At 43.4% G+C, this 15639-nt stretch overlaps 1 protein-coding gene across 2 annotated transcripts in view; it reads left to right on the forward strand.

Annotated features, from left to right (window-relative positions):
• Positions 1-6946: 6946 nt before the first annotated feature.
• Positions 6947-15639, forward strand: part of LOC138648456 (extracellular tyrosine-protein kinase PKDCC-like) — a 36538-nt gene continuing 27845 nt past the window's right edge. For both annotated transcript variants that reach the window (XM_069738255.1, XM_069738245.1), the window contains exons 1-5: positions 6947-7482; positions 10752-10874; positions 13290-13561; positions 13759-13838; positions 13930-14031. In XM_069738255.1, the coding sequence (XP_069594356.1) occupies positions 6982-7482; positions 10752-10874; positions 13290-13561; positions 13759-13838; positions 13930-14031 (1078 nt within the window). In that variant the 5' untranslated portion in view covers positions 6947-6981. The remainder of the gene's footprint in view (positions 7483-10751; positions 10875-13289; positions 13562-13758; positions 13839-13929; positions 14032-15639) is intronic.

Here is a 15639-nt window from a genome sequence, read left to right on the forward strand (position 1 = left end):
TTTCTTGTCGAAGCTGAATGATTTACATCTGTTAGCCAGCATAAGTACATGTGGGGATTCCCTAGCAACCAGGCAACCCCCACATGTACCTATGCTGGCTAACAGATGTAAATCATTCAGCTACGGCAATAATCTTTATTTTTTATATATAGTGCTAACATATTCCGCAGCGCTTTACAGTTTTGCACACATTATCATCACTGTCCCCAATGGGGCTCACAATCTAGAATCCCTATCAGTATGTCTTTGGAATGTGGGAGGAAACCCACGCAAACACGGAGAGAACATACAAACTATTTGCAGATGTTGTCCTGGGTGGGATTAGAACCCAGGAACCCATTGCTGCAAGGCTGCTGTGCTAACCACTGCGCCACCATGCTGCCCATGCAATAAAAACTAAATCTCCGAGAAATAAAAAATACTCGGAGGACACCCGAGCATGCTCGAGAAATCTCGATTAACGAGTATATTCGCTCATCACTAGTCAGTATTTTACATCAGCCAAAACCAGGAGAGGAGCAATCAGAGGGAAAGTATAATAAAAAGATGACACCACTTCTGTATTATCACACACTCCTGGTTTTGGCTTACAGATATGGATGTAAAATACTGACCAAATACTGACGGTGTAAATGTGGCCTTAGGCCAGTGTTTTTCAACCAGTGTGCCGCGGCACACTAGTGTGCCGCGACACATGGTCGGGTGTGCCGCGGGGGAACGGGAGTCAGCTGTTCTCTGTGCCGACTGTCAAGCTGACAGCCGGCACAGAGAAGCTGCAGCGCGCCGGCTCCCGGAGATCAATTGTACTCGCAGACATCTACCAGCTGCGAGTACAATTGAGGCTCTGACCGCTGGGTCAGAGCGACGCCAGCAGCGTGATCAAGTCATGTGATCACGCTGCTGACGTCACTATCCGGCGCGCAGGAGACAGAAGACACTTGGTGGTAAGTGCTCCTGTGCTGTGGAGCTGAAGACACCGAAGATTCAGCGTGGGGTGGGTTTATGGGGAGTATGTGGGGGGATTTATTAAGTGTGTGGGGGGATTTATTAAGTGTGTTGGGGGATTTATTCAGTGTGTGGGGGGGATTTATTCAGTGTGGGGGGGGATTTATTCAGTGCGTGGGGGGGATTTATTCAGTGTGTGGGGGGATTTATTCTGTGGGGGGGATTTATTCAGTGTGTGGGGGGGATTTATTCAGTGAGTGGGGGGATTTATTCAGTGAGTGGGGGGGATTTATTCAGTGTGTGGGGGGATTGATTCAGTGTGTGGGGGGGATTTATTCAGTGTGTGGGGGGATTTATTCAGTGTGTGTGGGGGATTTATTCAGTGTGTGGTATTTATTCAGTGTGTACGTGGGGGGGGGGCTGGAATTTATTTAGCATGTGTGGGGCAGGGTGCATTTATTCTGTGTGGAAGGGGATGGATTTATTCTATCGGAAGGGCAGTGGATATATTCTGTGGGGGTGAGTGGGGAGATGGGGGTGGACACAGTAGCGAGGGGAAAAATGTGTGCTGACAGTACTGGGAGCAACGGTGATGGGATGTGTGAGGACAGTATGGGGAGTCGGGGGAATGTGTGAGGGGGGAATGTGTGAGGAGGAAATATGGAGAGAGCAAAGGGGTATGTTAGCAGGGGGGGGATGTACAGGAGGAGGCTATTAGAAATGTGTGCAGACAGTATGGGGGGATGAAAGTGTGAGTGGACACATAATAGATACTGAGTAGTGTGAGGGTAACAGCCAGGAGGAGACAGTATGCCAAGTAGGAGGAGTGTAATGAAGGGGCACAGTAGAGAGACTGGGCTCTCTATGAGGGACACCGTATGAGAAGGCAGTGTGAAGTATAGAAAAGAGAGAGAGGGTAGTGTGGATGGCATGTACCATAAGAGGGACAGTGAGGGTCATATTATGTGCTGGGAATAAAGTGAGGGGCAATTATTTACTCAGGGGCTCAGCCTAGGGCAGATATTGTTATTCCGGAGCATTATAATAACACTGCTATCTTTAAGGGTGTTGTGTCGGGATGTGCTGCAGAAGACAGGAGAAGATGGAAGTCTGCAGAAACGAGCTCTGCCGGTGGATGAGAAGAGTCATCATGGCATCTGGACAAGGTGAAGATGAAAAGAAAGAGGCGACTCCACAAACAACGTCATCTATCAGGTACCTGGATGTAAATGTGTTTTTTTTGTGATACTAATTCTCATTTTTATTTGTTAGGAACATTAAAGGTGATGTCCAAGGTTGTGATGAGTCTGCAGTCATACTATGTGACTGCAGACTTCTGAATTCTCACAGTGCGAACTGCTATCATAATTCTCTGATGTTGGTGATTTACATACATGCGGTCACGTGCTGACTAGACATGTGTGGCCTCATTCAATGAAAATGAATTGACTGAGGCCGGACACGTCTAGTTAGAATGTGGCCAGAAGTATCCAAATCACATACTTGTGCTGTCATGACCGTCCACTCTGGCCACCGGCAAGAGAGAATCCTGAAAGTGTGCAGTGCTTGGGCTGTGAGAATTCAGAAGCCTGCAGTCACATAGAATGACTGCAGACTTTCATCTCAAACCTGGACGCACCATTTTGTGCCATTTTGGTTGGTGGTGTACCTCGGGATTTTTTAAGTATAAAAAGTGTGCCGCGGCTCAAAAAAGGTTGAAAATCACTGCCTAAGGCTATGTGCTCACCATCAGGAAGTAGCAGCATTTGGCTGCAGCGTATTTTCACTGTGTCTAAAATGCTGCGTTCTAATCACACGGGTAAATCCGCCTGTGATCACAGAACAACATGGATTTACCGCATCCAATACATTCTATTGTGACATCAGAAATTGACATGCTGCAGCACAGGTTTACGAGCATAAGTTTCAGGAGCAAATAAATAGAAGCACAGAGGGTGTGCGATTTCTATAAATCCATCCACAGTGCTTGCATCGTGGAACGCAGCAGTTTGGATGCAGTGCTTCACCCCTGGACGAAGCTTTCCATAGTGAAACGCGCGTCGGTTGTGGTGGGTCCCTGGTACGTTGCACTGCTGGTAAATTCATTTTGGACATTATTTTATGTCTTATGATGCCTGTATACTTTTGTTATTCCTTTTGTTCCCTCTAATATGGTCTCATTTTGGACATCTTATTTAACTGAACTATCCACTTAGGATTTTGCTTATATTACATTTTGTGGTTATATATACCTGATTTTCAATAGATTTATCACTAACTTATTACTTTAATATTAGTACTAGTTCAAACTCATTACTATGAGTACTAAACATGAGTCCTTTTGATCATTTACTACAGTTTTATTTATAAGTAGCCGAGTGACCAGTATTGCAGGGCCTCACATGCCACTTTTGTCCAGGTATTCCCACCCTCCTTTCCTGTACTAGTATTCCCCAATTTAACTTTTTTCGTTGTTTTTATAATTATTATAATCTCTTTATATATTTACCTTGCAATGTTTTCATTTCCTGTTCTGTACAGATTTCACCTATCCCAGAATTCCAAGCGGAGGAAGTTCACCGACCGCTATATTGGGACACCCTAGTGATAGATGTCTCAATATGGAAACTGCTGCTGGTACCAACCTATTGTGCGGTACCACCAGTGGAACACCGTCGCACCACACACACACCCACACACACACACTCAGGCTGCCGTCACACTAGCAGTATTTGGTCAGTATTTTACATCAGTATTTGTAGCCAAAACCAGGACTGGAAGCAATTAGAGGAAAAGTATAATAGAAACATGTGCACCACTTCTGTATTTATCACCCACTCCTGGTTTTGGCTTACAAATACTGAGGTAAAATACTGACCAAATACTGCTAGTGTGACGGCAGCCTCACACTCACAACCTCACACACTCAGGCTGCCGTCACACTAGCAGTATTTGGTCAGTATTTTACATCAGTATTTGTAGCCAAAACCAGGAGTGGAACAATTAGAGGAAAAGTATAACAGAAACATATGCACCACTTCTGCATTTATCACCCACTCCTGGTTTTGGCTACAAATACTGATGTAAAATACTGACCAAATACTGCTAGTGTGACGGCAGCCTCACCCTCACGCAGCCTCTTGCGCGTTACCATCAGCCGAACACCGTCGCAAACACGTCTCCGCCAGGATCAGCTGATTCACTGACTGCCGCCATCTTTGTACAGAAGGAGTGCATGCGCAGTGTTAGTGTGACTGACGCTATCTGTCTGCACAAAGATGGTGGAGGTCTGATTTACTGTGCCTGTGCGAATTATGCGCAGGTGCAATGAATCATTCGGCTGATCCTGGCGGCAGATGCGTGACTTATCTACAGGCAGAGGAAGCCGGTCACATTAAAGGGGTTTTCCCGCGAACAAAAGTTAATTTTAAAAATTGACGGTGTCTGACCGTATATGGAAAATACCACATCTCCTGGGCAGGGGAGGAAGCAAAAGATAATACTGACATTACAGTAGGGGATCACAGTGGATTCATTTTGTGAGGTAAAATATTTCACTTACTGTTTTTTAAAAATATTTTACCTCACAAAATGTATCCTCTGCAATCTCCCGCTGTAATTTCAGTATTGTCTTTTGCTTCCTCCCCAGCCCAGGAGCTGTGGTATGCTCCGTTCATGGTCAGACACAGACAATTTTTAAAATGAACTTTTGTTTGTGGGAAAACCCCTTTAAAAAGCAAATATCGACGCCAACATGGCTCCTCATAAAATGTACGCCAATGACAATGAAAGGAAAGCAGCAAAGGCACAACGTCAAAGACAACAAAGGGCAAATGAGACTCTTGAAGAGCAACAGCATCGCTGGGACAAAAACAAGGCATATAAACGTAGGTGTCAAGCACATGAGTCCCCTGATGCAAAAGTCATTAGATTATCACAGGATGCCATTAGACAACAACAGCGCCGCATGCCTGCCCCCATCGTGACATTACCGGGCCTCCATCTAGTAATAAAATATTCATTTTAACCTTTCTAAAAACAAAGCTTGTCATTTTCTTCATCTTTTATTTTATATTTGCTTTTTTTGGTGTAAATACTTAGAATCAAAGATATTGGTGTTGTCACATAACCTAAGAAGGTAAATTTTTATTTGTAGTACCTAATAAATGCCACCAGATGGCACTACCACATCACGGTCAATCAGCATATTGCCTCAAAAGGACAGAAGTATTTTAGGAGTGAAATATTAACTGGCCAACCAAAAAAAATTGATAGATTTCGTATGGTCTGTTCACACAGCTGAGGTTTGTTACACTGTATCAGTCCAGGAATGGACGGACATTGACTGCCTGTGTCAGACGGACTATTGTTTGTAGTAGGAATACAGTATGTGCAATAGAAATATCCCCCTGGAGTGCGTGCATTGGAAACACTCCTTATGTTTTTATTTTCCTGAGATTACAATATTTTTGTGATTGTTTTGGTGGGGATATGTGCAATAGGAGTATGGAATCTGACCATTAATGTACAAATAACCCCTTGGGGTGAACGTATTTAAAGCACCTCCAATTTTTTTGCCTAGGATTCCAGTAACTAACCTTGAATACATGCTACTGGGCTCTTGTATATAATATAGGGGAAATAGAGAGCTTGAGATCTAGGGATACCCGAAAGTGCTATCAATAGTTGATTTGGAGATATCCCTTCTGGGCTTATACGTTATAGCCACATTTACAACTAATTCATGCTAAAAAAAAACCTATATATATACAGTATATATATTGGGAATATTTGCAATATCTGCCTATACTATACCCTTGGATCTCTTTCATTTATCATTTATTATCGTGTGTCTGTTTTGTGTTGGCTCCATGTACCCTCTATGATATATTGCACGGACCATATGGTATATCAGAAGTAGGATACCACGTTGACCTGATTACTTACATATGGTACTTTATCGATAAGTCTTTTTTCAACCTATATCTCTGTATAGGGTTGTCTAGGGAGAGGGAGGGATAGCCGCCGCTGCGCAGGATTGAGGGTGCCAACCTCCGCTGGTAGGCTGGGAGAATATAGTAACATAATGGGGATTTGTTCTTCCCCTCTTTCCTCCACTCATATTATTTAATACAGACTTTTTATTAGGAGTTATTCATAATTTGGTGCTATTCGGTGAGTAGAATTGTAAAATATAGTATGGTCTGTTCACACAGCTGAGGTTTGTTACACTGTATCAGTCCAGGAAATTCTCTGTGGACTAAATGGAGCAGCACATAACTGAGTCCTCATGCTTTTGATACATTGCAGCAAACTTTCAGCTGTGCTAGTAGGTGTCTGTTAGGAGGGGGAGTTCAGCTTCTGGATACTGACAGCTAGCGGAGATCTTTAAAGATCAGATAAAGTATATTACAAAGAACATTTAAAGTTGCAGAACTTTTTTAAATTATGCATTAGTTAAGCTTTTTCACCTATTCCTATGGGATTTTTCATGTGCAGGCTGCCTGATGCCTGATATTTTATTGCTTTTTTTTTATTGATATATTTTTTTATTGATATATTTTTTTTAATTTATATATTTTTTTATTGATATTTATAGTTTATGTAAACTATTTATGTTAATATTAATATATTTACTATTTAATATATTTATTAATATTTATATTATTGGCAGAGAAAAACCTTGTCACATACATCACAGAGGGATGAAAATACCATAGGTTTGTGATAATAAAAGTGTGCCAATATTTGCCTGTCCTGTGTGTTTTTCAGGACCCTGGAATGTTCCTGCTGCATCTTTGCCATTGCTGTTTCTGCATATAGCCACTAGGTGGCAGCATAGAGTTGCCTGTACCCAGGGATGTAAAGTTTGCAGTGAGGTCAGGTGAGGGATGAGTTTTATCAGACCCTCCTCAGTGGGTGTCCACAGTCCCATTAACCCACCCCATTAAACCAAACAGGGGCAGGCATTCCTTTCCTAATGAACTCATTTACAGTAAGAGGGCAGAGGTGACAATTGCCCAGAAGAGCACCACAATGAAAGGACAAATCATCTTTCCTACAGCTGCCCTCACTCTCTTAGCTTTATATCTGAAGTTCTCCTTCCATGGAGGATATTACTACGAGCCATTCCTTTTTTCCCAACGCAGCCGGCAAATGAGGCGAGAAATTATGGAGAGACACAAGGATTTGGTATTTTTGCATCAGACCCTATTGGAAACTAAAGGGATCGGCCCAAAGGAGGCCATGAGATTCATGGAGGAGGCCGTGGAGGTTCCTCAGAGACTCACCTGTCAGGATCTTGCCCATATTACAGGACTGGATTATATCGGATCAGGTTTTACCAAGGTTGTTGTAAAAGGAACTTTACAGAATGGCAAATCCATTGCCCTCAAGTCCGTCCACGGGGATGGCAGTGACGTGCAGCAATGTGTGCGGCAATATGGGGACCACGCTGGGTGCCACCGACTGGCCACATACAAGCTGCAGAAGGAGATTGCTCTATTGCAGATCCTCCGCCATCCGGGGATTATCCAGGTAAATAAGAATCATTTTTACTTATATAGGGCCAACACATTCCGCAGCCCTGACGGCCACGTCCGGGAGGTCAGTATGTCGTCGCATCCCGTAGAGAAGGTGCAGAGAGATCCAGACTGGATAACATCTGCATTGTGCCCTTAGTAATTGTGGGGGCTTATGTGCTCGGGTGCAGGGGGCACTGGTTTGTAGAGATGTCGTGGCTGATCGCTGCCCGACCGGCAATGGGATCTATAGGTAAAGTAGTGGCACCAGGAGCAGAAAATAAGGCTACGATCAAGCTACGTTTTTTGGGGATTTTCTTGGGGCAGATCCTCACCAAAATCCTCCTCAAAAACTTTCTATTCATTTCTCTGGGAAATCCACTTTGCTGTTCATTTGAGTTTTTTGAGCCTTTTTTCACCTGTTGGAAAACAAGAAAGTGCATGAAACGGGTCCAGATGTAATCTGCCCCAAAATAGGCACCGTCCAATCAGAAAACTGCAAGACAGGCTCCAGAAAATAAAACATTGTTCAAAAGTTTTCAGGAAAAGAGAAACCTCTACAAGGAAAGAGAGTTTCTGATGCGCTTTCTACAGTCATCATTTTCGAAAGACAAATAATGTCGTGAAAATGGAGAGATCCAGACTGGATAATAATCTGCATTGTGATGGTATTAAATTGGGGGGAGGGGGAGTTATTATTTTTAAGAGCTAATAAATTAAGAGAAAATAAGGTACCAAGGAAGTACATTTTGGGCAAATATGATTGAAGTGAAAATTTTTAAATTTTGTTTCTAGATGTACCCAAATCTGTAGAAAATGAATGAAAAACAAAATATAGACTTATAAATAAAGATACAGATGCTTCTCAGGAAAGTAACATGATGAACTGTGATTGGAGCTGAGCGTGGTCACCCGAGTGATGAGATGAGACCCCCTTATTTCAGAGGGGATCCGCTGCTGTCTCTTCTTGATATTACGGATGATTAGAGCATCCACACATCAAAGCTGCCCCAAAAAGTAACAGATGTAACTACATGAGAGGACTCATTAGTGGTTCACCTCCCTGCTGTCCATCTTTATACTCCCCCATCCCCCGAGTAGCTCTGGACAGGGGGGCTGTAAGTACAAGACAAGAGTCAACCCTGGATTTCACATCCAGTTTCATCTGCGGGCGCCTTCCGATGAGTTTTATTGACATTGATGAGATTGATTGAGATCAACATTAATTCCCAGAAATGCTTGGAGTCCTGGGTGGATGGTCCAATATTGATTTTCCTAACACCTTTGCCATTTAGGAGGCTTGGATCTCGTTGACCCGATTGGTGGCCCTAGACATCGCTCAGAAACCACCACCTTTAATGGTGGTCGGAGAGAATGTGGAGTCGTCTCCTACCGAACTGTGTGGTGTCAATCACTTTGACTTTCAAGTTGCCCTAGAGGGTATGGGGTGGGAGCCTTCTTGCAGTGGTGAAGCCCCATAATGATGGTCATCGGCTGAGATGTTAACGCCATGTCCACTTCTGGTTGACGGAATTTGAACCTTATTAGAAGAACATTTGCTTTTGAGGTTGACGCCATAAGAAAAATAAAATCAATCCAGTTGGACTGTTGGTCGGTTCTTGGCTTTGGGAATCAAATACCGTATTTTTTGGGGATTGTTCTTCGTCTTGCAGGGAACATTTTTTTTTACATGAAAAATGAAACCAATAGGTGAGCATGTATTACATGATAAGACCCCAACATCTGTATGACATCCATGATGTACCTTAACTAGAGCGACAAGGCCTGAAGTGACCTTAGATTGGATGTCAACCTCAAGGCTCATCGGGGCACTTCCTTAGATAAACATGGCTTCTTTACACTTTCTAAGGGCCACTGGCCCACCCAATGTCGTGTATATATATCACATACATAGTATACAGCCCCTGCACAAAGCATTGGATATTACCAGGATTAAGGTATCTGCCTGGGACAGCTGTGTGACTACTAATATCGCCACAATTACTACGGTACTTTTATAGGAGTTGTCACCCAGCTTTCCCAGCCTTTTCATAAGGCCTTTCACCGTCTCAGCACAGGATGAGTTGTTATATCGCTATAAATTAGCAATGCAGGGAAACTGCAGTAGCCGCTAACTATGTTTAATGGCCGTTACATGGGGTGTCCACCAGCTTTCCCGGGTATAGCTATAAAAACAATATGCATAAAAACATATATACATAAAATAAATAAAAAAACAAATCTAAAAACTAAATAACATAAATAATATGTCTAAAATAAATAAAATATCTGAAAAATAATATCAAATACAAATATAAGCATAAATAAAACAAAAAGGAATAAATAAAATAAACAAAAATCTGAAAGAAAGTCTAAAAACCCATAGTAAAAATGTAACATAAAAATATATAAAATACAACACATAAAATTGATAAAAGAACTGCAAATATTCTAAAGTTAATTAATCTGAAATAAAAAATAATGACCAATATAAAGTAGAGAAGAAATAGATATATAAAAACAGATTTAAAACAATCTATAAGACCCTCTATTTACTGTGAGTTTCTTTAAAAATATTGGCATGTGCTTTGTGTTGCTCTCCTATTTTCTAATGGTGTAAAAAAATGATGTGAATGATCCGAGGACACAATCTACTCCCCACGTGTCATTATTCGTGTTATATGTAGACTTTGGGCCTGATTCCTCAATTGTATATTTTTAAGTCACTTTTCTTTTATTTATCTTGTATTCATTTGTGTCAAATTCTTCATAAAACTCGGTCCGGGAATTTTGTGCAAAGATCAAAAACATCATACTCTTTACGCTTGACTTTTTTATGTTTTGGATTTTTTTTTGAATTTTTTTAAAACAAAAAAAAAATTGCTTGTTCGGTTACAATGTTGTAAAATTTGTGCCCCAGAAAAATTCAGGTTTAAATTAGGGGACTGGAGCAAAAAAAAAAAAATGACTTTTTAAAAAGTCACAATTGATGAATTGGCCACAAAGATCTGGAAAACCAAACAATGAGCCAACATTGGCGAACATAAAAAAGGCACAATTTAAAAGAAAAAATTGGAACAAAACCCGCAAATGCAATAATGAATCGTCCCATTGTGACTGTGTACTGCGGCGGAGCCTTTCTTGTAGGAGGACGTTCTGCATCAGAGCTACAGATATGGATTCACTAGCAATGAGTCTATTGCAGATCCATCATTACAAACAGGCAGGTGAGGCATCTACTCATGGCCGCCCACCTCTTTACAGTGTGTTTTTCTCTCTTTGCAGTTGCATGGCCAGTGCTATGTTAATAGCGCCCCCTCTGACATCAGGGTCACAGCAATGCTGGAACTTGGATCTCCCCTGGAGATGATTCAGCTCCTGCAAACCCCCTGGGAGGAGAGATTTAAAGTAAGTGAAGGCAAACAATGGTGATTGTTCCAGTGGCCATGCATGGAAGGTGATAGTACCCATCCAAACAGGGGGGACTGCATGCAGCACATTGCACCTCAGCCCAATGCAATCTGCCTCCAGCTGTGCAATGGTTAATGAGTCAAGGAAAAGGGATTATCATTGAGGTCTGTGCAAACAGCCTTGCAATGTCCCCTCTGCAGGACACAGGGGCTGGGGGGCTGCCATTTACAATTCACAGCTCAGATCTGTGTTTGTGTAAGTGGCCTGTAAACAGGTCAGAGGTCACGCGGAAGCCATTATACTGTAAGATGCAGAGGGCAGAAAGGGAATTTTTATGGCACCACATTCCTCATATTAACTTATGGAAACCGAAGCGTGAAACTGAGGCTACTTTGACACTGTGTTTTGCAATGTCCTCTTTCCAAGCCTCCATTACCGCCACAGGGAATCCTGCCAATGTTCACCTTTGCCCAGCAGACCCTGACCAAAAAGGCATCCGTACACTGACAACAAGCAGAGATCTTTAAAAATGAAAAGGTTGCAGAACATTTCACACTGCATTAACTAAAGTTTTTATGAGCCCTTAAGGTTTGGGTTCCTTTCTTCCTCTACTTTTTCCAAGTTCCATGTCAGGGTTTGATCTTTTGTGGGATGAGTCATAGTCAGGGCCGGCATCAGCACCCGGCGCACCCGGGCAAGTGCCGGGGCCCTGGCGAGATGGGGGGCCCATTTATGGTAGTAACGTACAAGTACTTCTGTACACACACATGCGCGAGTCCTGGGGTCCCGCAGCCGGACTTCATCCCTGCTGTGTGTGACTCTTAAGGTACAGTCTCACAGTGGCACTTTGGTCGCTACGACGGCACGATTCGTGACGCTTCAGCATCGCTCCATTATCGCTCCAGCGTCGTAGACTGCGGTCACACTTCGCAATGCACGATGCTGGAGCGATAATTTCATGACGTGTTTGCGATGTAGAAGCCGTTGGTTACTATGCGCACATCGTATACAATATCGTGCACACCTTTGTTACACGATGCGATCATGCCGCCACAGCGGGACACTTGACGACGAAAGAAAGTTTCAAACGATCTGCTACGACGTACGATTCTCAGCGGGGTCCCTGATCGCAGTAGCGTGTCAGACACAGCGAGATCGTAAGGATATCGCTGGAACGTCACGGATCGTGCCGTCGTAGCGACCAAAGTGCCACTGTGAGACGGTACCCTTAGGGGTACATACTGCTGTGTGTGACTCTTAAGGTACCGTCTCACAGTGGCACTTTGGTCGCTACGAAGGCACGATCCGTGACGTTCCAGCGATATCCTTACGATCTCGCTGTGTCTGACACGCTACTGCGATCAGGGACCCCGCTGAGAATCGTACGTTGTAGCAGATCGTTTGAAACTTTCTTTCGTCGTCAAGTGTCCCGCTGTGGTGGCATGATCGCATCGTGTAACAAAGGTGTGCACGATATTGTATACGATGTGCGCATAGTAACCAACAGCTTCTACATCGCAAACACGTCATGAAATTATCGCTCCAGCATCGTGCATTGCGAAGTGTGACCGCAGTCTACGACTCTGGAGCGATAATGGAGCGATGCTGGAGCGTCACGGATCGTGCCGTCGTAGCGACCAAAGTGCCACTGTGAGGCGGTACTTTTACATGGTGACAGTCAAGTGCTGAATAACACCATTCAATCCATCATATAATATACTAAAAAATGGGGAAAAAATCCAAATGTGAAAAAAACCAACAGCACAATTTCTTTCCAATTTTGGTGAGGTTTCGTTTTTTAAAGCATTCATTATGAGGTAAAATGACCTGGTTACACGATTCCCCGGGTTGTGGTGATTACAGCGATACCAAACTTGTAGAGTTTTCTTTTTCTATCTTATAGGTCTTTAAAAAAAATTCAGAACTTTGTTAAAAAATAATTTTTGTTGCTATTAACTTTACCCTTTGATGGAGCCACATGAGCGCTTGTTTTTTTGCACATCAATCTCTAATATTACTATCATTTCATATTTGTAATATTTGCTTTTGATTAATTGCATCTTGTGGGGAAAGTGTGATGTCCAAAAATAACGGGGAAAAGCTGGCAATTTTATTTATTTTTTATTCACTTTATGGGATAATTATTTTTAGATTGTATTAGTTTACTTTTTTATCCTTTTTTTACACTTCTAATTCATCCCCTAAGGGGACTTGAACCAAAAATCACTTGACCCCCTATACAATGCAAAGGCTGGGCTCCATTTCAGCCTTAATTTAAGCAAAGACCTCTGGAGAATGAGAGCTAGAAGATGATTGGTTGGTATGGACAGCTGCCCCACGTCTCTCCTCAGTACTGCTTCGTCAGCGATGCAGTAATAGATTTATTCTGACATTTTAATTGTTTTTGAACAGGTCTGTTGGGAATTGGTGCAGTTGCTGCATTATTTGGCAAATTCCCCCATGGGTTCCATTGCCCTCCTGGATTTCCAGCCCCAACAGTTTGTCCTGGTGGATGGAGGCCTAAAAGTGACTGACATGGACGATGCCAGCAGCGAGGAGCCGGCGTGTAGCCGGGATGCAGACTGTGCTCTCACCTTCCCGGCCAAAACATTTTCCATGAGCTGCTCAGAGTCCGGGCAGTGCATGGGGTCCAACGAGAAGAGGAACCTCTATAATGCGTACAGGTATGATGCTGACCCCTAATAAACAGTCTGGGAGCAGCAAACATAACCCTAAAGTCTGTAATAAACACATCCTTAGAATGTGACGCTGCGCTGTGCCGCCGCTGATCACCAGAGTTTTCCGCCAAGCCCTGGCTATCATTATTTGTACATTGGTGTCATTCACTCCTCGTAGGTAACGGTGATTTTTGATATTTCAGATTTTTCTTCACTTACCTCTTGCCTCACACCGCTCCTCCGGCCCTGCGGCCCCTTCTGGAAGACATCATGAATGTGACAGGTATTGCTGTCTCCTCCATAGGTGCAGGGTGGGCTACAGACGTCTGGGGGTTTTACAGGTTCTGACGCTGTTTTCATTGTTGTTATTGCAGGGGATTTACATGTCGGGATAAATGAGACCCTGGAGGCTTTTGAAGACGTATTGCACATGTACAAATCGGGAATGAATCAAAGCCTAAAGCATCAATTACATAGTGAGTTACTTCTCCTGTACCTTTCCAGAATAACAGCACAGCTGTGGCCAAAAATATAGTATGTGTCACCTATTAGTGCCAGCCATAGTGCCCCATCAAGGTGTCCTCCACATGCCACATCGATAATGTTCGCCACATGCCTCATCAATAGCATCTACCTCATGCGTCATCAGTAGTGTCCTCCACTTGTCTCATCAGTAGTGTCCTCCACAAGCCTCATCAGTAGTGTCCTCCACTTGTCTCATCAGTAGTGTCCTCCGCATTCCTCATCAGTAGTGTCTTCCACATGCCTTATCAGTAGTGTGCTCCACTTGCCTAATCTATAGTGTCCTCCTCATGACTCGTGTATAGTGTCCACCACATGCCTCATCAGTAGTGTCCTCCACTTGCCTCATCGGTAATGTCCTCCACTTTCCTCATCAGTAGTGTGGTCCACATGCCTCATCAGTAGCGTCCTCCACATGCCTCATCAGTAGTGTCCTCCACATGCCTCATCAGTAGTTTCCTCCACTTGCCTCATCAGTAATGTCCTCCACTTGCCTCATCAGTAGTGTCCTCTACATGCCTCATCAGTAGTGTCCTCCACTTGCCTAATCTATAGATCTATAGTCTCCTCCTCATGACTCATGTATAGTGCCACCATATGCCTAATCTATAGTGTCCTCCACATTCCTCATCAGTAGTGTCCTCCACATGCCTCATCAATAGTGTCCTCCACATGCCTCATCAATAGTGTCCTCCGCATGCCTCATCAATAGTGTCCTCCCAATACCTCATCAGTAGTGTCCTCCACATGCCTCATCAGTAGTGTCCTCCACTTGCCTCATGTGTAGCGTCCACCACATGCCTAATCTAAAGTGTCCTCCTCATGACTCATGTATAGTGTCTACCACATGCCTAATCTATACTGTCCCCTACATGTCTCATGTCTAGCGTCCTCCACATGACTCCTGTATAGTGTTCAACACATGTCTCATCAGTAGTGTCCTCTATATGCATCATCAGTAGTGTCCTCCTCATGACTGATGTATAGTGTCCACCACATGCAACATGAATAGTGTCCTCCACATGCCTCATGTGTAGCGTCCACCACATGCCTAACCTATAGTGTCCTCCTCATGACTCATGTATAGTGTCTACCACATGACTAATCTATACTGTCCTCCACATGTCTCATGTCTAGCATCCTCCACATGACTCCTGTATAGTGTGCAACACATGTCTCATCAGTAGTGACCTCCAAATGCCTCATGAGTAGTGTCCTCTATATGCATCATGAGTAGTGTTCTCCAAATGCATCATGAATAGTGTCCTCCACATGGCTTGTGAGAAGAGTCCTCCACATGCATCATGAGTAGTGTCCTCCACATGCATCATAAATAGTGTCCTCCACATGCCTCAGGACTAGTGTCCTTCACATGCATCATGAATAGTGTCCTCCACATGCATCATGTATAGTGTCCTCCACATGCATCATAAATAGTGTCCTCCACATGCCTCAGGACTAGTGTCCTCCACATGCCTCATGAGTAGTGTCCTTCACATGCATCATGAATAGTGTCCTCCACATGCATCATATATAGTGTCCTCCACATGCCTCATGTATAG

Source organism: Ranitomeya imitator, chromosome 1 (genome assembly GCF_032444005.1).
Source record: "Ranitomeya imitator isolate aRanImi1 chromosome 1, aRanImi1.pri, whole genome shotgun sequence".
NCBI lineage: Eukaryota > Metazoa > Chordata > Amphibia > Anura > Dendrobatidae > Ranitomeya > Ranitomeya imitator.